At 48.2% G+C, this 21,467-nt stretch overlaps 1 protein-coding gene across 2 annotated transcripts in view; it reads left to right on the forward strand.

The window, feature by feature from the left end:
* Positions 1-20,661, forward strand: part of mgat3b (beta-1,4-mannosyl-glycoprotein 4-beta-N-acetylglucosaminyltransferase b) — a 32,366-nt gene extending 11,705 nt beyond the window's left edge. For both annotated transcript variants that reach the window (XM_077015728.1, XM_077015729.1), the window contains exons 2-3: positions 15,625-15,985; positions 16,222-20,661. In XM_077015728.1, coding sequence (XP_076871843.1) covers positions 15,625-15,985; positions 16,222-17,673 — 1,813 coding nt within the window. In that variant the 3' untranslated portion in view covers positions 17,674-20,661. The remainder of the gene's footprint in view (positions 1-15,624; positions 15,986-16,221) is intronic.
* Positions 20,662-21,467: the final 806 nt, after the last annotated feature.

A 21,467-nucleotide genomic window follows, 5' to 3' on the forward strand; every position in this document is an offset into this window, starting at 1 on the left:
CCAAGGAAGGGACTGAGGTAGAGTGGCAAAAGGTAAGAGATGGAGTGGGTGTGTGTTTGATGGGCTGAATTATGGGAGAGAAGGAGTCTATTGTACGGATATAAGGGTGCACTGATTGAACGAGATATTCGAGCTTGACCAAGCTAGCAAGCCAAGAGAATGGGCTCTATTGTACAAGTAGGTCCATAATGGCAGTTAGGAGACAGATAGGCGCCCCACCCCCCCCCCCCCTCCCCCCATCACCACCACACACACACACACACACACACACACACACACACACACACACACACACACACACGTAGACGGCTCCAGGACCTGCCTGACCACGCTTAGGATGACATACAGCATTGACGTGTGTGGCAGCAGTGACGTGCTCAGGCTCCACAGGAGACCAGGTCCAGGTGGGCCGTAGTGGACACAGTGCTGTTAGCCTGTTTCAGACCCACTGTGCCCCACTACACCTCCCTGGCCCACACACGGCCGCCCCGGCTTACACACCACATGTCCCGCTGCGCCAGGTTGGCGTTTGGGGCACTGCAGTTGGCATCATTTTGTTCCCTCACTTCCAGAGCGGGCATGGCAGGATCTCTCTGGCACGGCACACGCTCAGTTGGCACGCACTGGCACCAACTGACACACATGATTCAGAATAAAGATAGCTGGTGACAAATGAACATGTGATAAATACAGACACACACTGACACACACACACACACACCTACTTGCTCTCTGATTCAACAGATACACCATACCACAACCAATAAATAGCTCTTTTCACACACACACACACACACACACACACACACACACACACACACACACACACACACACACACACACACACACACACACACACAAACTGATGCACTTGCATCCTTGTTGTCCTGTTTGAATAAATACACACACACCCTCTTGTTCTCGGAGTGTCACCGCTAGATCTCTGAGTCGCTATGAACATTTTTGTGCTTTGTGTAGGTGGCTGAACAGAGAACTCGTACACTGAGCACGATTCTTTATTATCAGCTCTCCTTGGCATATGATGCAGCATATTATGAGCTGTTGTATGGAACAAATAAGACGGACATCGGCTGCAAAATGGAGACGCTGCCTGCATACAGACGACTGGCATTACGTAATGAAAAAAGTCATGTTGACATCGTGATGTCTGTTAATGCTGACTGTAAACACTGGTTTTGTTGGAGATTTTAATGTTACGCAATGCCAACTGTTGAAATTCAGCTGAAGAAGTTTCAGATCAGGTTTCACATCTGTCTTAGTTCACTTTTAACAGCTCCAAAGCACATGGCACAGCAGTTAGCAGGTATTTCACATGTTGACTGAAACCACAGCTCTGACACGTTTGCTTTTATCACCATTCCTTATGCCCCCATCCCAGCGCAGCAAGGGTTCATCGGGCTAGCTGATCACGGTTCATCGGGTTAGCTGATCACAGTTCATTGGGCTAGCTGATCACGGTTCATCGGGTTAGCTGATCACGGTTCATCGGGTTAGCTGATCACAGTTCATTGGGCTAGCTGATCACGGTTCATCGGGTTAGCTGATCACAATTCATCGGGCTAGGTGATCACCCGATGATCGGCTAGCTGATCACGGTTCATCGGGCTAGCTGATCACGGTTCATCGGCTAGCTGATCACGGTTCATCGGGTTAGCTGATCACAGTTCATCGGGCTAGCTGATCACAGTTCATCGGGCTAGCTGATCACCAGGCCCTACTGGAGTCAAGCTGGAGCAGTGAGCACTAGTCTGGTGTGGACTTTTGGCTTCGGAAGTGACAGACAGGCTGGGGAAGCAGTCAGCTCGTGGCCCGTGGAGGGTCCAGGAGAACCTCCGTGAAGCTGGTTCCGGGCTAGTCTGAGCCACTAGCTAAAAGGCTCAGCCATTAGTGGTAGAGCGCAAAGACAGCAGGAGACATGGGTAAGGAGTGAGGTGGAGATCAAACATGGAGGATAGCAGGAAGGTGGTGGTACAGGGAGAGAGAAGATGGGAAGACGAGAGAAAGGGGAGAGTAAAGATGGTTGGTGAAGACGTGAGGAAGGTTTACATAACCAACTCCTGTCTGTTGTACCATTCTCCCCTGCTGAGAGGGGCGATGAGTGCTTCAGTACAACATGGACAACGGGTGTGTGTGTGTGTGAGAGAGAGAGAGAGAGAAAGTGTTTTATTAGGTTTCTTCTTGGAGGCCAGTATGTTTTTCATTATACTAATGTTTTTTTTTTTCACAAATGCTAATGTGTGGGGGTGGGGGTTAGTATTAATTGGTATTAATAGGTTTCTTCAGAAATAGCAGTATGTTTTTTTTTAGTGTATTAATCGGCTTCTCCGTAAACGCTGCCATGGTTGTGCAGAAGAGCTGTTAGCAGTTCAGGCTTTCAACACATTTTGGCTCTGAATCCGTCACAGCTTCATGCAAGTTTTGGAGAGGTTCCAGACAGTTTTACGTTTCCTTCTGGCACCGTGTGTTTGTGTCCTTAAACCCTCTTCTCGGTGTGTTGTGACACTGTGTGTCTTGTGTCTCAGAGTCACTGTGGATGAGGTAACTGTTCTCCATCCCTTAGGGAGCCATATTGCTCAAAATGGCCTCTCCTTCTTATGCAATATGCATGGGAAAATTAATCAGCCAATTACATTTGGGAATGGTGACAGAGTCGTTTAAGGGACGCAGCCGGGTTGAGCGGATCGTCCACCACATGATCCACTGGGAAGCGAGTAACTAGAGAACCACTGAATGAGGCCAGACTAGAAACTGGCCAAACCAGCCAAGGTATTAGCCAAACACTGCAACAACAAAGCCTTCTGGGGGCCTTTAGACGCGTGTCGTATGACTACAGCTACATTTGCAGATAGCGTCTGTTTTTCAAACAAAGTCTAAACTCATAAACACACAACCAAATGTTGTACATGGAGGCAGTGACCATGCATTTCATGGTTAATAATGAACCTGCTGGGCCTGATTGATAAAATATAATTGAGTGAATTACAGCTTATAGGTAGACAGAGATGAGGCGGGAGAAATGGTGTGTACTGGGTGGTCTTGGCACTCTACAGGTTCAGCCTTCATCCACTTTTATTATTCTCATTCCATCGGACTCATCAGCAAATAATCAAAACTCCTGTGCTGAACAGCACATACCAAAGGAAATGGTCATAGAAATTCTCTCCTACCCCTGGGGGCGGACACACACGGACTAGCAGGAAAATTAGTGTTCTAGCTCCAAACAGGATGTTGCGAGTGCCAAGATATTTACCCGATCCACTCCGCACCTGCACGGACCGGGTTTGTGGCAGGAGGTGCCACCAGAACCAGCACTACCCATCTCCGTGTGTTCTGGTCTGTAGGGCCACAGGCACCCTGGCCTCCTGCGACCTGCTCCAGCTCCGAGCCTGGCTAAAGGAGCCACGCTACCAAAGCCGTGCTGGAAACTCTTGGAATGCTCTGAATGAGAAAATGAGCCATTATCTTGCAGGAAATGGGCTTTCAGTATCGGCAAGTACTGACGATGATCCTCGTGTGTGTCGTAAGCTCTTCTGTTGGTCATAAGAAAGTGGAGGGCTTGAAAGTGTGGCCTTTGATATCCGACGCCCTCGTGTTCGGTGCCCAATACGTTAAAGCTTCTTCGAACATGTTAATGTTGTGACGATATCCATAGCTGACATAGTGAAGGGTGAAGAAGCTTTTTTTACATTGTTGTCTTGTTGTCATTTGTGGATTCTTGCAAAACACCAGCAACAGGTTGGCTGAGGTAAATTATTCCATAGTGCCCCTGCATAATTCTCATGATATTCTCATGCAGTACTGACAGAATTAAAGATGTAGATTTCTTCAGTCTGAACGGGGGTCGTGCCAAGCAGCAACTATTGTTCATCCACCACTGGTGCAGACAGGCTGAGTCTTTGTGCATTAGTTGAGTAAGTTGGAGAGGTAGTGATGCTGCTACCAGCGCAAACTAGAGCATTTAATAACTGACGAAACAAAGATCCTTCAGGCTTTTTGAAAGAGCTGTGTCCCAATGTGTTTCTTGGGGGACATGTTTATATGAAAAGCCCACTTGTGTAGGTTTGTCACGATTATTATTACATAATTATGAAATAAGTATGATCACAGCTTTTAATGCAGACTGTTTATTTTTCTTAGTAATATTTGATTTAAATGCATCAACAGAAAATGAAATTGGTACTTATCACAAAAAAATTTTGATACAAAATTGAACTCAATGTCATCTGTTTCTTTATCTCAGTACAGATAAAGCATTTTTTCCCAGACCACAACTGTACAGCTCAACGTTTGGTGTGTGAAGTTGCGCTCAGTTTTGGTGTGGCAGGCCTACACCTGGGGCTCCTTCTCCTTGACCCACGTTGCTTGGTTAAAATCCCAGGCTGCTAAAAGCTGGACGGCTCTCAAGCACCACACCTCCTCGCCCTTGTTCGCCGCCGGCACTCAGCAGAAAGTTCATAATCCCTCATAGTGCAAAGGTCAAAGGTCCATTCCATTAGGCCTGTTCCTGCTCCAGACTAGGACTGGTGCCATCACATGAATTCACCATTTTACTGGGTCTCTGGTTTACTCATTGTCCCTTGTCATCACATTTGCTGTTTCTGGGTTTATATAATCAGATTAATGTCTCCTGTCTGACCACACTTCCTCTTATCATGCCTTCAGCCGTCCATTTTTTTAAAACCTCAGGTTGATGTTTGTCGTCCTGTCTGGAAGCCTGGCCTGTTACTTCTTTGTCTCCATTCTGTTTTCATTGCAGTTTTATCTGTTTGTCTTCATCTCCGTGTCTCCTTTCGACACATCACGGCTGTCTGTGTTTGTTGGGCTGTGGTCAAAAGTGAAACACGGAAGAGCGTTTTCTGCATACACATCAATGCCAGCCTGCTTGAAATCAGACCCTTGTGCTGGCAAAGTTCAACATTCATCCTCCAAACAACTGAATATTCCCTACGCTGACAACAATAGTGAAGCAAACGGCAGCAGAAACCTGCATCTCTGCATTGAAGCGCATCGGCACTGACCACAACCATGCCTATATGATTTGAGATGTATTTTTGCAGGAATACAGTAAATATGGGCTAACCAGTTTGAGGTATGACCCGTCTGGACCAGTACTGTTGTGGTAACTCATCTCGGGAAAGATCTGCTGTCCACAATCTCCAGCTCATGGTCAACCCAGCTTTGCCCTGGCGGGCGAGCACACACCTTCATGAATGTTGTTGTTGCTGCATCAGAAGAAAGAGGGAGAGAGTGTAGAGGTGTTTGTGGGTTTGTTCACATTAGCACTGTGCAGGCGACAGTTTGGTTTCGTTTGCACTCTCTGCCCGTCTGTTGCACGGCATTTACCCATGAAACAAATGTTTGCATGCTGCCTGTGGGCTGGTTAAACATATCTGATGTTTTTTCTGTGTGTGTGTGAGGGAACAAAAGAGAGAGAGACACAATAGGAGATTAAGTCTGATTCTGTACCTTTAAATACCATAGCAGTGTGGATCCCCACCCCCATCTGTAAAATATAAACACCACCAAAGAAATTAGTCACATGAGATTCAGAGATTGTTCTAGATGGATTAACCACAAACATTGCTGTACACAGTGGGGGGTGTGGTGAAGGCTTCCTAATGTAATGTTGGTGGTATAGTGATGAGCTGGTTTAGTGAAGTTTCTGCACCAGTTTCAACATGTCTTGGAAACTGATAGCACTGATCAGCAACCACCCTACTCCGCCTTGCAGGTGTTTGAGAGATAGAGAAAGAGAGAGAGAGAGAGAGAGAGAGAGAGAGAGAAGTGAAACTGAAATGGGGGAGGAGGGAGCAGAGAGCATTAATATGTCACACAGTAATTAATTAATTGAAATGAAATGAATAGAAAATCTGTGTCCCAGAAAAAGTGTCTTTAACAATGTGAGCCTGTGACAACAGCCTATAGGTTGTGATAACGTTAGCCTTATATAACTGTACTTTGTGATAATGTTAGCCTGTGATAACTGTGGTTTGTCAAGGGATCGGACAATAATATACCTGACCGATCAGAGTGGATATTCCGCGTCTTCCTGCTTATTGAAACAACCACTTGAAATTGTTTCATTGCTGATAAAAGTGTTTTTGTTCTGTATGCTTATATCTTATGCAACCAGTGAAAAAAAAAACAAAAAAAAAAAAAAAACTAGTCTGGTCCAATGTCCCACCCACAGTATTATTGGATTGCTTGAAATGTAGATGACTCACTGAGTACAAATCCACAAACATGGTATAGAAGCGCGTCACTTCTAGAGAGGGAAATTGCCACTCTGTAGTGTCTTCTGTTTTGTCAGATGCTAGAGGCATCCGAAAATGAATGAAGCTAAATGGCTAAAAACACCACTTGGCAAAGATATTGCTTTTATTTTGGAAAGCACAAGTATGTATTACACTAACATTTACATAGCACAGTTACATACACAGTTACCTGTGTATCTTTTTTTCCAAGGCAAAGTGTTTTGGGCAGTTTTATTATTTATTACAACGATTATCAACGTCCTCCTTGTTCCATATTTGAATTAATTTACATGAACCTGTCAATGGTAAATGTTCATGTCAAACTGTGATTATAATGTCATGTTCTAAATGCTCTTTCTATAAAGCTTCATTAAAAATGACTAGAAAATAAGCCATTTACACACAAACCATTTAGACTCTAAGTTCAAGCATTTTGGTGGGTGGGTAGCTAGCAAGCAAACTAACCTGGAGTAAGCTAATGTAGCTATCTTAATATATTATATTATATATATTATATTATATAATTTATATTATATATATATATATATATATATATATATATATATATATATATATAAAATAAAATGTCTCCTGCACAAATACTGAAGCAATAATACACGAGAGGGAGTGCTATAACGTGTAATATTGGCACTGCTGTGCTGCGGTCGTAGGCCGTAGATCAGTATAACCCACATATAACCCACCACGCAACAGCTTTTTGAAACATCTGCTAATTTAGTTTAAAACCAATAAAGAGCATGGCCTAAACGCGGTACGTATTTATGGATAAGAGCATAGGCATAATATACATATATGTATATTATGTCTATGGATACGGTCATGCGTCATCACGCCGTCCAGAGTGACCACACCCTCTTTGGGCTGAGGAACGCTTGAACGATCTGCAGATGTTTCAGTTGACATTTTCTGTTGAGCGGAAGATATAACGGGAAGTATCGGCTCCTTTTTCTACATGCACACAAGCACACAGCACTTCCGCTGCCCACAAAGTCATCACGAACATACGCACACACACACACACACACACACACACAAAGAAGGTAGCTGACGCTTTCGTTTTCCATACATTTAGAAAAATAGTGTTAGTGTTCACTGTAGAGTTAACAAAAAAGGTTTAAAAATGACAACTATAATAAATATTCATGTTACATATTAAACAAGTGTACATTTAAAATGTAAAGGCAGAATCTGAAATCTAGGCAATATTTAGGAAACGTGCAAATAGCCTCAATATGCGTCATCTCTGATTGTCTGAATTTTTGCATAGAAATGGTGGCGACATTGAAAGGGACGCAGAATTATACTGGGGTCAAGTAGTTCCAGACATGTGTGATCCACAGGCCCCTAGTAATCACTAGTGTGTGTGTGTGTGTGTGTTCTAACTGCACAGATGGGTAAAAAGCGGAGGACAAATTTCGATTGCGGTGAAAAAAATCACAATTGACATATGGCACATTTCACATTTTCACATTTCAAATCAGATATTGAGCGAAGAGTTCAGAATTGCTCTACAGTGCATCGGACCACTGACATAATATTTAACATTATGGACATTTAATGTGAATTGTGAAGCTTAAGGTAAATTAATATTGGCACCAAGTATCAGTATTGGCCATGAAAAACATTGGTTGACACCTAGTTTGTGCTGATATTAGCATGTGACAACTGTAGTTCGCGATGTTGGTGTTGTTGGGCTGTGATAACTGCAGCGTGTGTGATGTCGTTGGGCTGTGATAACTGCAGCGTGTGTGATGTCGTTGGGCTGTGATAACTGCAGCGTGTGTGATGTCGTTGGGCTGCAATAACTGGTTTAACATGGATGTGAACAACTGCTGGTTTTGGTGAGCATCTGTAGTGACTCATAATGATTGATCTTGGCAGAGATGACACTGATGAAAAACTCGCATGCAGTTAGAATGTGGGAAAGCTAGAACAAGTCTTGTGTGGTTGTGTGTATCCGTTATGACTAATAACATATCTCCTCCCTTTCTCCATATTTGTGTTCAGTTCACTTTACCTAGGCTGTTAAATCAATAAAACTGTAACACTATAACAAATCCCTCATACATTTTTAAGTGTCTTTTTTTTATTTCTACATGTCACATGATCGGTGAGGACTGCCAGTGTGAGTGACTGCAGCAGAAATATGTCACTGCGGTCTGAATGCAGAAGGAATATGACTGTGCGAGATGTAGCAGTGAGATTAGGAGCTGGGTCACTGCACAGAGAGCAGTGAGATTCGGAGCTGGGTCACTGCACAGAGAGCAGTGAGATTAGGAGCTGGGTCACTGCACAGAGAGCAGTGAGATTAGGAGCTGGGTCACTGCACAGAGAGCAGTGAGATTCGGAGCTGGGTCACTGCACAGAGAGCAGTGAGATTCGGAGCTGGGTCACTGCACAGAGAGCAGTGAGATTAGGAGCTGGGTCACTGCACAGAGAGCAGTGAGATTCAGAGCTGGGTCACTGCACAGAGAGCAGTGAAATTCAGAGCTGGGTCACTGCACAGAGAGCAGTGAGATTCAGAGCTGGGTCACTGCACAGAGAGCAGTGATGTTGGTTGTTGATGCTCCGTAAATCTCCAGGTTTTAGTCGTCAGCAACACCTGCAGCTCCTGATTTGCTTGTCTGTGGAGCTTGAAAGGTAGGAGCCCAGTAAGAGTGGGTGGTGCAGTGAAGAACAGTGTCAGTAGAGTGGGTGGTGCGGTGAAGAACAGTGTCAGTAGAGTGGGTGGTGCGGTGAAGAACAGTGTCAGTAGAGTGGGTGGTGCGGTGAAGAACAGTGTCAGTAGAGTGGGTGGTGCGGTGAAGAACAGTGTCAGTAGAGTGGGTGGTGCGGTGAAGAACAGTGTCAGTAGAGTGGGTGGTGCGGTGAAGAACAGTGTCAGTAGAGTGGTGGTGCAGTGAAGAACAGTGTCAGTAGAGTGGGTGGTGCGGTGAAGAACAGTGTCAGTAGAGTGGGTGGTGCAGTGAAGAACAGTGTCAGTAGAGTGGGTGGTGCGGTGAAGAACAGTGTCAGTAGAGTGGGTGGTGCAGTGAAGAACAGTGTCAGTAGAGTGGGTGGTGCAGTGAAGAACAGTGTCAGTAGAGTGGGTGGTGCAGTGAAGAACAGTGTCAGTAGAGTGGGTGGTGCAGTGAAGAACAGTGTCAGTAGAGTGGGTGGTGCAGTGAAGAACAGTGTCAGTAGAGTGGGTGGTGCGGTGAAGAACAGTGTCAGTAGAGTGGTGGTGCAGTGAAGAACAGTGTCAGTAGAGTGGGTGGTGCAGTGAAGAACAGTGTCAGTAGAGTGGGTGGTGCGGTGAAGAACAGTGTCAGTAGAGTGGGTGGTGCGGTGAAGAACAGTGTCAGTAGAGTGGGTGGTGCGGTGAAGAACAGTGTCAGTAGAGTGGGTGGTGCGGTGAAGAACAGTGTCAGTAGAGTGGTGGTGCAGTGAAGAACAGTGTCAGTAGAGTGGGTGGTGCGGTGAAGAACAGTGTCAGTAGAGTGGGTGGTGCAGTGAAGAACAGTGTCAGTAGAGTGGGTGGTGCGGTGAAGAACAGTGTCAGTAGAGTGGGTGGTGCAGTGAAGAACAGTGTCAGTAGAGTGGGTGGTGCAGTGAAGAACAGTGTCAGTAGAGTGGGTGGTGCGGTGAAGAACAGTGTCAGTAGAGTGGTGGTGCAGTGAAGAACAGTGTCAGTAGAGTGGGTGGTGCAGTGTTAGTGTCTGCTGTTCATATAGTGCTGTAAAGGTGGTGTTCTGGAAACCAGACAAACCTTACACATGTAGTTAAAGAGGCTGCGCAAATAACATCCATCCTGCCTCATTTATGGCACAAACAGATTGAGTAACTTTAATCAAGCTACCGTCTTCCTTCCGTATGTGTACACATGCGTGATGACTCTGTGGGTAACTGAGCTGCTGTGCGCTTGTGGGTATGCAGATGAAGGAGCAGATTAGTTCTCTTTAGCTCAGCTGCAGCACGCAAAGGGCCTGCAGGCGAAACCCCGACGGGGGGAGGCGGAGCTACGGTAGGCCGGAGCATGCCTTTGGGTTTGGTTACACCGCTCGCAGGGCGCTCCGGTGAGTAATGGCACACCTGATGACGTCCTGTAATTGGAAGGCTAGACAACATGCCAGGATTGGGGTTCATGTGTGGGCATGAGTGTACGTGTGAGAGGTTGTTTTCTTCTGTTTTGTTATGCGCTCGCTGTGTGTGTGTGTGTGTGTGTGTGTGTGTGTGTGTGTGTGTGTGTGTGTGTGTGTGTGTGTGTGTGTGTGTGTGTGTGTGTGCACGCGTGCAGATATGAGTGGAAGAAAGAGAACCTCACCTGACTACCTAGCAGCGTGACCTCGGTTAATAAGAAAACCAGAATCATGTTCTTCAGCAATGACTCTGCAGAAAAGAAGCCACCATTTCAGACTGCTGAAGTCAGTGTTACACATCAGTGAACCGAGCACTTCTAAGCTCATTTTTAATGAGTTCTCTAATTGTTCGTGTGCTTCAGTGTAGATGTTGTGTGGAGGGAGTGCCTTAAGCTCAGTTCTGAGTTAGTCAAGTCAAGTTAGTCAAGTCTTTGATTTGTTTTGTTCAGGCTAGGATGGAGATTTGAAAGGCAGCATGTTCTCGAGTGGAGCGGAGTCTCCTGGTCCAGTAGATGTGCTATGGCAGACCTGCCGTTGTACTGCAGAGAGCTTGGAGATCTTCTGGAGTCGGACGAGATCTTTCCCTTCTGGGCCGCAGCAGCTTGGCTACATTAAGCATGGGGCATTTAAGTGAATTGTAGTACTCTGAGACAGAGTCCAAATTTGTTCTTTGTGATTCAGGGAGATTGACAACTACATAATCAATCAATCAATCAATCAATCAATCAATCAATCTATCTATCTATCTATCTATCTATCTATCTATCTATCTATCTATCTATCTATCTATCTATCTATCTATCTATCTGGTACGCCTGTTCAATGCTCGTTAACACAAATATTGAATAGCATAAAACCATTTGTTTCGGCATGTAGACATGGTTGTGATGACCTGCTGAGTATTGTAATGGGGTGGGAAGGAGAATGGCACGGGATGGTTGTTGGTGTGAGACACGCCGGACTGATTATTTCCGAAACTGCCGATCTACTGGGATTTTCACTCAAAACATCTCAACGGTTTACAGAGAACGGTCAGAAAAAAAGAGAGAATACCCAGTGAGCAGTAGTTCTGCTGGGTGAAGGTGCCGTGGTAATGCCAGGGGTCAGAGGTGAATGACCAGGCTGGTTTGAACTGAGGGGGTAACTCAAGAACCCACCTGTTACAACCGAGGTAGGCAGAAGAGCATCTCTGAAGGTACAACTCCTGGAGCCCACGGTGAAGCTGATGGGTTCCTGCAGCACACGACCACACCAGACGCCGACCAAGACCAGGCCACCCAGGCCACGATGCCCACAGGCACACCAACACCGACGGCTGAAGCCTGTAAATATGGCGCCTGCTCTGAGCCTTGAATTCTGCTGCACCATTTGGACAGGAGGGTCAGAATTTGGCATAAAGATGAAAGCATGATTCCATCCTGCTGTGTCTCTACGGTTATGATGGTGATGGTGTAATGCTGGTGGTGGTGGTGGTGGTGTAATGGTGTGTGGGGATATTTTCTTGGCACACTTTGGGCCCCTTAAATTCAATTGAGCATTGTTTAAACACCACAAGCTGAGTATTGTTGCTGACCATGTCCATCCCTTTATGACCACAGTATGCCCATGATGGCTACTTCCAGCAGGATAACACACCATGTCACAAAGCTCATGTCTCAAACTGGTAAATGAACATGACATCGAGTTTACTGTACCCAAATGGACTCTACAGACACCATACCATCAATCCAGTGGAGCACCTCTGAGATGTTGTGGAATGGGAGAGTGTCATCCTGGATGGGGAGTAGTTACATGATGCCGTCATGCCAATAAGGACGAACATCTCAGAGGAACGTTCCCAGCACCTTGTTGAATTTACACCACAAAGAATTATGCCAGTTCAGAAAGCAAAAGGGTGTTCAATACAATACTACCAAGTTGTATATAATAATGTGGTTGGTGGCTGGCAACATGAATCGGGCATTAATATTGGAAAGCGAGGTCGGGTCTTCATGTTGGTGAGGACGTGTCCGTGTACCAGCTGTGGTATCTTCATCCTTGCTCCTCCTGCAGGTTTATAAAAGTCGCACAAATTGCCAGTTTAACACGCCCGTCGAAGGTCGTTAGGGGCATTGTGCTTTAATTGCCGTAACATCAAATGCAGGGTGATCAGGTAGGCTTCATAAGGGAGGGTTTGAATTTGGCTCGGCGCTAAATCAATCACCAGGCAGGATCGTTAGTAGCTGGGACTGAGATTATTCAGAAGATCGATGCCGATGATTGCAGTGTTTGTGTGTTTGTCAGTGTCATGATTAGCCTAGCATTGTCTGATCACACTTAACTCTGAGAGTTTCTTGATGACTGTGGCAGCCAGGCGCAATAACGGAGTGATTGAGACTGAGTGGAGAAGAGAATAAACGTTCACAGTCTGTAGAGTTGGTTTAAAGCACAGAAGCCTAGGTTAAACTACGGAACAACATATGAGCTTCCCATCTTAGTAGTGGGTGAATGCTGTTGGAGAGGTCAATGTGGACACATCTGCAGAGAGAACTGTTCGTCTTTGCAAGCCTAAATAAAGTCCAGCTATTTCTGGAAGATTCCGCCACCCACCGGGGGCCATTGTCTGAAGGCTGTGTTTGTGACCTAGTTTTCTACAGATAACTGCTTTTGCTTGGAGAATGGGTTTGTTCTGCTTAGTGCGTGTGAGAATGTATTTGTATTTTTTGCATTATAAATCCACAACATTTTGGCTGAAATGTTTTGGGTTTGAACATAGTTATTTTAGTTTAGTTTAGAATTCATAAAATTGCCCTGCAGAGTTGTGGTGTTCATTTGATTGGGTGGTTGCCCTGTTAAGTATCTCTTGTATGCATGTGTGTGTGTGTGTGGTGCATGGTGGGATATCCACGTGGACCTGGGAGTGTGTTTGCATATTGTTTGTGTTTGCTGAGGAGGGTTGTTGTGATAAGTCCGGTTTTGGCTGCTGGTTGTAACCCCTCCCCCGTTTCTCCCAGGGTTACCCACAATGCCATTCTTGTTGATTTCTGCCTTGCCCTCCCTTGCAATGGCTACTGGGTGACGCAGACTTTCATTAGGACCGGCGTCCCCAGACTCATGCCAGCGCCCTGTACCCGTACATCACATTCCTCCCCCCACCACCACCACCACCACCACCATCCAGTCACGTCTCCACCAGACGCTGCAGGCATCAACTCAACCAGAGCGCTGTGTACCATCAGTGGATCTGCCAAAAAGCGTGAAGTCTAAATATTTGGTTTGTTAATTCTGCAGGCTCCCTGGGTGGTGGGCCCACAGTGTTCTCGCCAATCCCCAGGTTTAGCTCTTTCGTAGATTAATATTAGTACAAGTGGCTCCGGAAAACAAATAAGCTGTGGGAGGGGGGATGCGGAGGTCCGTCTGATGTGTGCAGCAGTGGGTTGTTTTCTTCAGCAGCTCGAGCGGATCTTCTCGTGGAGTTTCAGAGCCACAGGTTTGTCCTGTGTTTGTGGTCTTTTCTGCTCTCCATCCCGAATCCAGGATTCTTGGCAGTGTTCAGAGTCCTGGGGTTTAACACCATTCCTCCTGAGGTCAGCACATGCAACAAAAACTTTATCAAAACAAAAACAAAGACCCACGTCTTACCAGCAAATATTTTACAGTATGAGTGTGAGTACATACACAGAAACTGCCTCTGATTTACCTCAGATCGAGTTCCTAGAAAACTAGATCCTGGCTGGATTTTACTTATAGGTGGTTGGTTTGTGTACTCTGGACGCCCTACAGGGGAAGTCTCTGTGGAGGAGGAGCTGGGGAGGGGGGTGGGAGGAGCCTGTTGGAGCAGTGGCTACAGTGGGGTACCATTGGGGGCGGAGACTGTAGGGGAGGTGCCTGTCGAGGTGGAATCTGCAGTGGGGGTCATTGTGAGGGAGAAATGTGTAGGGGAGGTGCCTGCTGCACTGCTTGGCCTGACTCCAGAAAGTTCCACAGACACCCTCCATCACTCTGGGCTTTACGAGCAAACACGCGTGCGGAATCTGATAAGAGAAGGGGGGCGGAGCCTCCTGCCGAGGTCTTTCTGAAGAGGGAGCTCTCACACAGAGGTTCGTTGTGGGCAGCTGAATATCACTTAATGCCTGTGCCCAACATTCCTCCGAAGGAGATCTCATCACAGCAGTCCTTTTCTGCAATCTAAGCCTCCATTTTATCCATTATTGTACTCAGTGGGTTATTATAATATCCCTATTAGCCAAGCAATTATTTGAGCGGTCTTTGATGATTCGTTATATCCAGATGGTCGTTTCTCTCCCTGTGCAGGCAGCATTACATGTTGAAGCAGGAGGGCGTGGTGGAGAGTCCTTTTGTTATTTTATTTTTTTGTACGTGCTAACGCACTTGTTGAAACTTCTCTCTCCCTCCCAGCACGTAAATGCCTTTCCCTCACAGTTGCTGTGAAAGGAAGGACGGTAGAAAGCGAGGGAATAAAGACGGAGAGAAGAATGGGTGAGGGTGAAACAGGGAATCGGCGCAGGAGTCTTTGTTCTCTTTCTCCTTTTCCTCCTCTCCCTCTTTCACCTTTTGATACCTTTTTTCTTCTCTTGTTGTTTTGATTTCCATTTTCCCACTCTTCTCTTCCTCTTCCTCTCTGTCCACTGACGTACGCAAACATGTCCAACTGAAGATGAGACAGAAAAGTCTTCGACAAGACTTTTTTTTTGGTCTTTGTGGAGTTCTCTAATTTTTGAGAGTCATCCTTTCCCTTCTTTTATCTTCTTCTCTGTCTCTCTATCCATCCCTCTTAGCCAGCTGAGACTGACCTCTCTATGAAAAATTTGACCTCTCCAGCTTTAGCTCCAAAATAAAGTGCCATGGGCTCCAGGCCAGAGCAACTTGACATTCAGCCTGTGTATCAGATGCTATTACAGCCAGATTGGGTGTCTCTGCTGCTGTCTGGCTTTTATGCTTAAGGTGGACCGACATCAATATGGAAGATATAGATGTGGTTGTCGGTGAGGAAGTCCACCTTAAATGATGTGCGAGTTAAACAGAGCGTCCGTTGCAACACATTTGTGATGTGCAGTGTCTGTGTCTGAATGTAATATTGAATAATCCCAACTGGATTCTTCTTCTACAGCCAATCTAGTTAATCTTGCTTTTGAAACTTGAATAAGGAAAGGTCTAGATGTTTAAAACTGTAACACGGGTTTCTAATGACCCCTCCCCTCCCGTTTCAGGATGAAAATGCGTCGTCACAGGGTGTTCTTGCTTTGCACGGTGGGCTTGTGCGTCATCTCCTTCCTGCACTACTACAAGGCCCTGCACTACGTCTCCTTGTTGCGTGAGCTGTCGGCGCCCTACCCCAACATCAAGTCCTTCATCATGGTCACGGGTTTCTTCTGGAGGGAGCGCACTGCCCCGCTCACCAGCGCCGCCCCAGAGGAGGCGCCTCCAGCGGACCTGAGGGCCGCCGATATCAGGCCCGGGGTGGGTGACAGGCTCGGGGCAGACCTGGACGGGGCAGGAGAACCACGAGCGCCTCAGCCGTGGGCGAGACCAGAGGAACCACCACAGCACAGAGATCTGGAGTTTGATCAGGTTGTGTGACTCACGTTGTTGATCTATTGTAATTCTGTAGTTGACTGGATCAAACTAGTCTAGTTTACTCTTCTAGTTACCAGACAGGCTTTGGGTTGTAGTGACACATGTCTAATTGTATGTACATTTCAGTGTATAAACCTAGTAGATACAGTTCAGTGCTTCTGGTTGTCCTTTTTCCTCTGTGATAAGTTTAACCAAATCTGTTGATTTCTGTCCTCTGCCTCATGGAACAGGAGCAGAAGGACAATGTGAAGATGATGGTAAGGCCACCTAGTAGCCCCGCCCATCAGAGACCTGACCTCTTGAGACCCAACGCTCCCAGTATGATATCGCAGAAGCTCCGTCCCAAGCCACCAGCATCCACTCCAGACCCCATCGCATTCCTTGGCGACATACACAAGCGGGCCTTCACACTTAAAGAGGACCACACCCCCTACTTTGTCCGAACCAAAGCCGGAGCTTACTGTTTCCGGCAGGGTACGGAGTCGGCACCGCCCCGGGACGACAGCGCTGGGGCGGGGAAAGGCCGGCCCACGGCGTCCATGTCGCTGAGGCGGAAAGTCCTGCAGGTGGGAGAGGAACCTGCCGCTGTCGGGAAAGGGGTAGAAGGTTCTCACCCGCCACGGGCGAAACCCAGGAGGGGCAAGCGCCTGGTGAAGTGCGTCTGCCGTGCGGGCTGGCACGGGCCGTACTGCGGCGTGCCGACCATGGTGTACCACTCCACCCTGCCCACCAAGGAGCGTCTAACCCCGCGGGAACGTCCGCGCCGCGTCATCAACGCCATCAACGTCAACCACGAATTTGACCTGCTCCACGTGCGATTCCACGAGCTCGCCGACGCCGTCGACCTCTTCGTGGTGTGCGAGTCCAACTTCACGGCGTACGGCGAGCGTCGGCCTCTCAGCTTCCTGCGGCTGCTCCTCAACGGCACGTACGACTACGTGCGCCACAAGATCCTCTACGTGTTCCTCAACCACTTCCCCGACGGCGGCCGGCAGGACGGCTGGATCGCCGACGACTACCTGCGCACGTTCCTGACGCGTGACGGCATGACGCGGCTGCGCGGAGCCCGCCCCGACGACGTCTTCCTCATTAACGACGCCGACGAGATCCCGGCGCACGAGGGCATCCTCTTCCTCAAGCTCTTCGACGGCTGGACGGAGCCGTTTGCCATCCACATGCGCAAGTCGCTCTACGGTTTCTACTGGAAGCAGCTCGGCTCGCTGGAGGTGGTGTCGGGCTGCACCCTGGGCATGCTCCACGACGTCTACGACGACGACGGCATCCGCTTGCGCCGACGCGAGTACTACACCATGCCGGGCTTCCGCAAGTACGAGAACGACACGGGTCACATCCTGGTCCAGTGGGCCTTGGGAAGCCCCTTCCACTTCGCCGGCTGGCACTGCTCCTGGTGCTTCACGCCCGAGGGCATCCACCTCAAGCTCGTGTCGGCCCAGAACGGGGACTTCCCGCGCTGGGGCGACTACGAGGACAAGCGGGACCTCAACTACATCCGCGAGCTGATCCGGACGGGCGGCTGGTTCGACGGCTCGGTGCAGGAGTACCCACCGTCGGACCCCAAAGAGCACATGTACGCGCCCAGGTACATGCTGGACAACTACGAGCGCTACCGGTACCTGCTGGAGAACCCTTACATCAAGCAGCCCACGCTGAGTGGAGGTTAAGCTGCTGGGTCCTAAAGGAAGACTGCTCGGATAACGAGGAAAACAAACAAAGGGTCCCGGGAAAGATAATTGGGGGAGGGAGGGAACAGACCTCTGCCTGCATTCTTTGTTTTTCCCTTGCTCTTTCATTGGACTCCAGAGGTCACCCACCCCCATCCAATCACTGGCAGAGGTGGGCGGGACCAGGCAAGGGCAATGGACCAATCAAACCTTGCGGAGGATCCTGGGGAGCGGTGATTTTTTATTTTATTTTTTCTTGCTGTGTGCTCGGTGAATATGCGGAATCCTTCAATGGACTGTATACGCCTGCTCCATCTGTGCTGTTCTCTGATCCTGTGTGTGTGTGTGTGTGTGTGTGTGTGTGTGTGTGTGTGTGTGTGTGTGTGTGTGTGTGTGTGTGTGTGTGTGTGTGAGAGAGAGAGAGGAAGAGAGTGAGTGTGTGATTGATTGAACTTCATAGCCCTTAATGCACTCTTTCATTCTTGCACATCAATTTTTGTGACGCGCCGCTGAAGCTAATCATTCAGATTTAGGTTTTCTTCAGACAAAAAAAACTACGGTTTCTGTGACTCGTGTATATTTGTCACTTGTGCAGAATCTCAGTAAACGTCTGTGGATTGGAGAGAAAGCTGAAGAGGCTGAGGGGGACAGAGGGGCAGATGAGGGGATGAATATGTGAAAGAGAGCGAGAGAGAGAGAGAGAGAGAGAGAGAGAGTCCAGCCTCGTCCTCATTATGGTTTGATTGGGTTGACATGGAGGGGTCTGGGGCTGCTGTAGCACTGAGGATCATGGGAAGCTCTGAGGATCATGGGAAACTCTGAGCATGCTCACACCTACGCATGTGACTGGTCCGTTTGATCGGACGGCATTCGTACTTTCTTGCCAGGATGCAGCTACCATCATTCAGAAACCATCCCACATCACTGCTGCTAGCTTTAGCAATCGTGTCACAGGGTGAGTTCAGGACTGTTTCTGATCCAGTTTTGATTTCTCAGCTTGTAGTGTCAGAGTCGAGTGCTGGCTGAGGGGAAGCTGATCCTGGATCAGCCAGTGAGGTGTCGGGCCCATGTGCTCTCAGCCAATAACAGATAGCACCTCACATTAGTAGTTATGTAGACTACAAAGATTTGTTCACGGGTAGGGTGAACACAGCAAGGAAGGGGTCAGTCCGGAGAAGATAGGAGAGGCGAGGGGGGGTGAGGGGGTGAGGGCAGTTCGGGTGAACGTCAGGGTAAGAAGGGAAGTGGGTCTGTGTGTTTCTCTCCCAGAGCAGGTCTGAATAAATCATGAGTGATGATAACACCCTGCTCTGCAGGAGACGTTGCTAAAACCTGCGACGGAGGAGAAGATTTAGGAGTCTACTACAGTCCCTACTGTTTCTCTGTTTTTCGAGCTATACCACACACACACACACTTCCTCCTAGAGAGGAGTGTGACCCATCCTGACTGAGGAGTGGCATCAGGGGGAAGTTAAGTGGTGGGGGCAGGAAGTGAGGGGAAATTGCAGAATACACACAAGCAAACGAGGTCACAGTCCTCAGCAGTGAGCGTCCAGAAAGCACATCCTGTGTGTGTGTGTGTGTGTGTGTGTGTGTGTGTGTGTGTGTGTGTGTGAGAGAGAGAGAGAAGCAGAAACGGACTGAGTTCCCCACTCCAGCAAGAATGAGCACCAGGAGTGGAGGGAGAGCACGGGCACATTTTCATAGAAATCTTTTTTTTTTCTTTTCTATTAACTACAAAACCACGCCAGGGTCAAGCCAAGGTCAGGGCCGCGTTCCCTGCCCCGCTCCAGAACCTTCCCTTTTCTCCAGAACTTTCTCTTCCAACACACGCACACTCGTTCCTGCATTCCTTGCCAGCTCCTTCAGGCGACCCTGGCTAGCAGGCCAAAAATAACCTCTCCGTGTTCCAGGGAGCTTTTGGCGAGGTGCTTCCGCATCGAGCTTGTGCCCAAAGCCCCTCCCCCCCTCCCCCCCCACCACTGGATCACTGCAGGGTCTGTTTTGGCACCGCAGACGACCACCGCCAGGCCGGGCCGCTGTTTCCATGGCAATACCCTCTCCTCCCGCCTGGCAGGCTTGTCTGTTCAGAACAAGCAGCGGAGATTGAGGTGGGGGTGGGGATGTTCGAGGTCATTCTCCACCCGACGCCGGTGCCCCCCACCACAGTGGCTGCTCTCTCGTTTCACATCCCCCCCCACATGCGTCCCAGCAGCCCCTCTCAGGCACATCTGCGGGGGCTACAGTGACAGGATGGGAGGGGTTTGCTCAGCATGGTGGTTGTGTGTGTGTGTGTGTGTGTGTGTGTGTGGCGTTTATACCGCCGTGATCCCGCCTCTCGCAGATGGCACGTGTCGCCGACACGCACACATGCGGTGGATTAGCGCAGGAATCTTGCAGCTGGCGGTGTGCCACCGAGGTGGAGGGTGAAGGAGGGTGGAGCTATCTGCCCAGGTCTAGCGCCAAACCCGTTTAACACTCCCCGCGGTGCCACGCCCATCCGCACTCAGCTGCCCAAGTGACCTTCCCCTCGCAATGCCGGGCCTGCCCCCCTTACGCTCCTCTCTGACAGGACCGGGTACGTTTGGGTTCACTCGACCGGACCCGAAGTCTGAAATCGACCGGGGTCGACTCGGACTGTGTCGTCCGCCAGAAATCAGTCTGTTTTCCTCTCTGGGTTCGGAGAGGTAAGCATGACTCACCGTCAGACGATGACGGGCCTGAATTCTGATGGCAGAAGAGCGGAAGATGGAGAGAGCGAGGACGGGCGTTAACGAATGGCTCTCTAATGAAATGGCCCGCTACTCAAAGGCCAGAAATTTATCGCAGGGACCTTATGAATTATCCATTTATTATCCATGGTCTTATAAAGCCAGGAGTCTGCAAATGAGAGCAAATGATTTCTTTCTCCTGCGACCCTGAAAAGAAAAAAAAAAACAAAAAAAACGAAGCAAAACAAATGATCACTGGAAATTTTCGGCACCGAAAGGGCGAGTGTTCTGGCACGTTCTACTGGAGCGGAGAGGGTGGAGAGTTCTTGATAAGATTGTTGTTCTGCCTTCTTGATTTCTCCCCACTTCATTAAAGGGCCGTGTTACACTGAGGGTTAGCTCGCTCCCTCTCTCGCCCTCTCTCGCCCTCTCGCTCCCTCTCTCGCCCTCTCTCGCCCTCCCGTGAGACCGGAGCAGGTCCATGCAGCGCTGGTGTCTGCTGCTTTAATGTATGCTTTGGTCAGGTGGAATCCTCAGATGTACTTTGCAGGGGAGGGGTTGTTTCCCAGACAAACGGTTATTGAACCCAAACACCCCTCCCCTTGAGGAACCATTCCAGAAATACATTAAAAGTAAGACAAACTGGGGTCTCTCTCTCTCTCTCTCTCTCTCTCTCTCTCTCTCTCTCTCTCTCTCTCGTCCTCTCATTTGGGGATTTGTTACTCGTTGTCGTTTTTTTTTATAATTAATGAACTGTTGTAAATGTCCTTGTTGCTGTTTACATTAATTATAATAAGTTATTATCAGTATAAAAAGGGAATAAATAGAGTGGTGGGACCCAGAGAGGGGGGGCTTTAGTCAGCGTGGGGGGGCTCATCCTCATCTTTCCCTGTATGTCTTGTTTCTTCTTTGACTGGGGTGAGTTTCCCAAAACCTTCTTAGCGCCAAGTACTTCGTAACCTCATACTTACAAACGTTCTTAAATTTACGCCGGTTTCCCAAAAGTTTTCGTAACCCATGTCGTGCTTAACCTCGCTTGTTACATTTGCGACCCGTGTTTGTGTGTGTTTCTTAGGAATTTAA

This window comes from Brachyhypopomus gauderio, chromosome 8 (genome assembly GCF_052324685.1).
Source record: "Brachyhypopomus gauderio isolate BG-103 chromosome 8, BGAUD_0.2, whole genome shotgun sequence".
Taxonomy (NCBI): domain Eukaryota; kingdom Metazoa; phylum Chordata; class Actinopteri; order Gymnotiformes; family Hypopomidae; genus Brachyhypopomus; species Brachyhypopomus gauderio.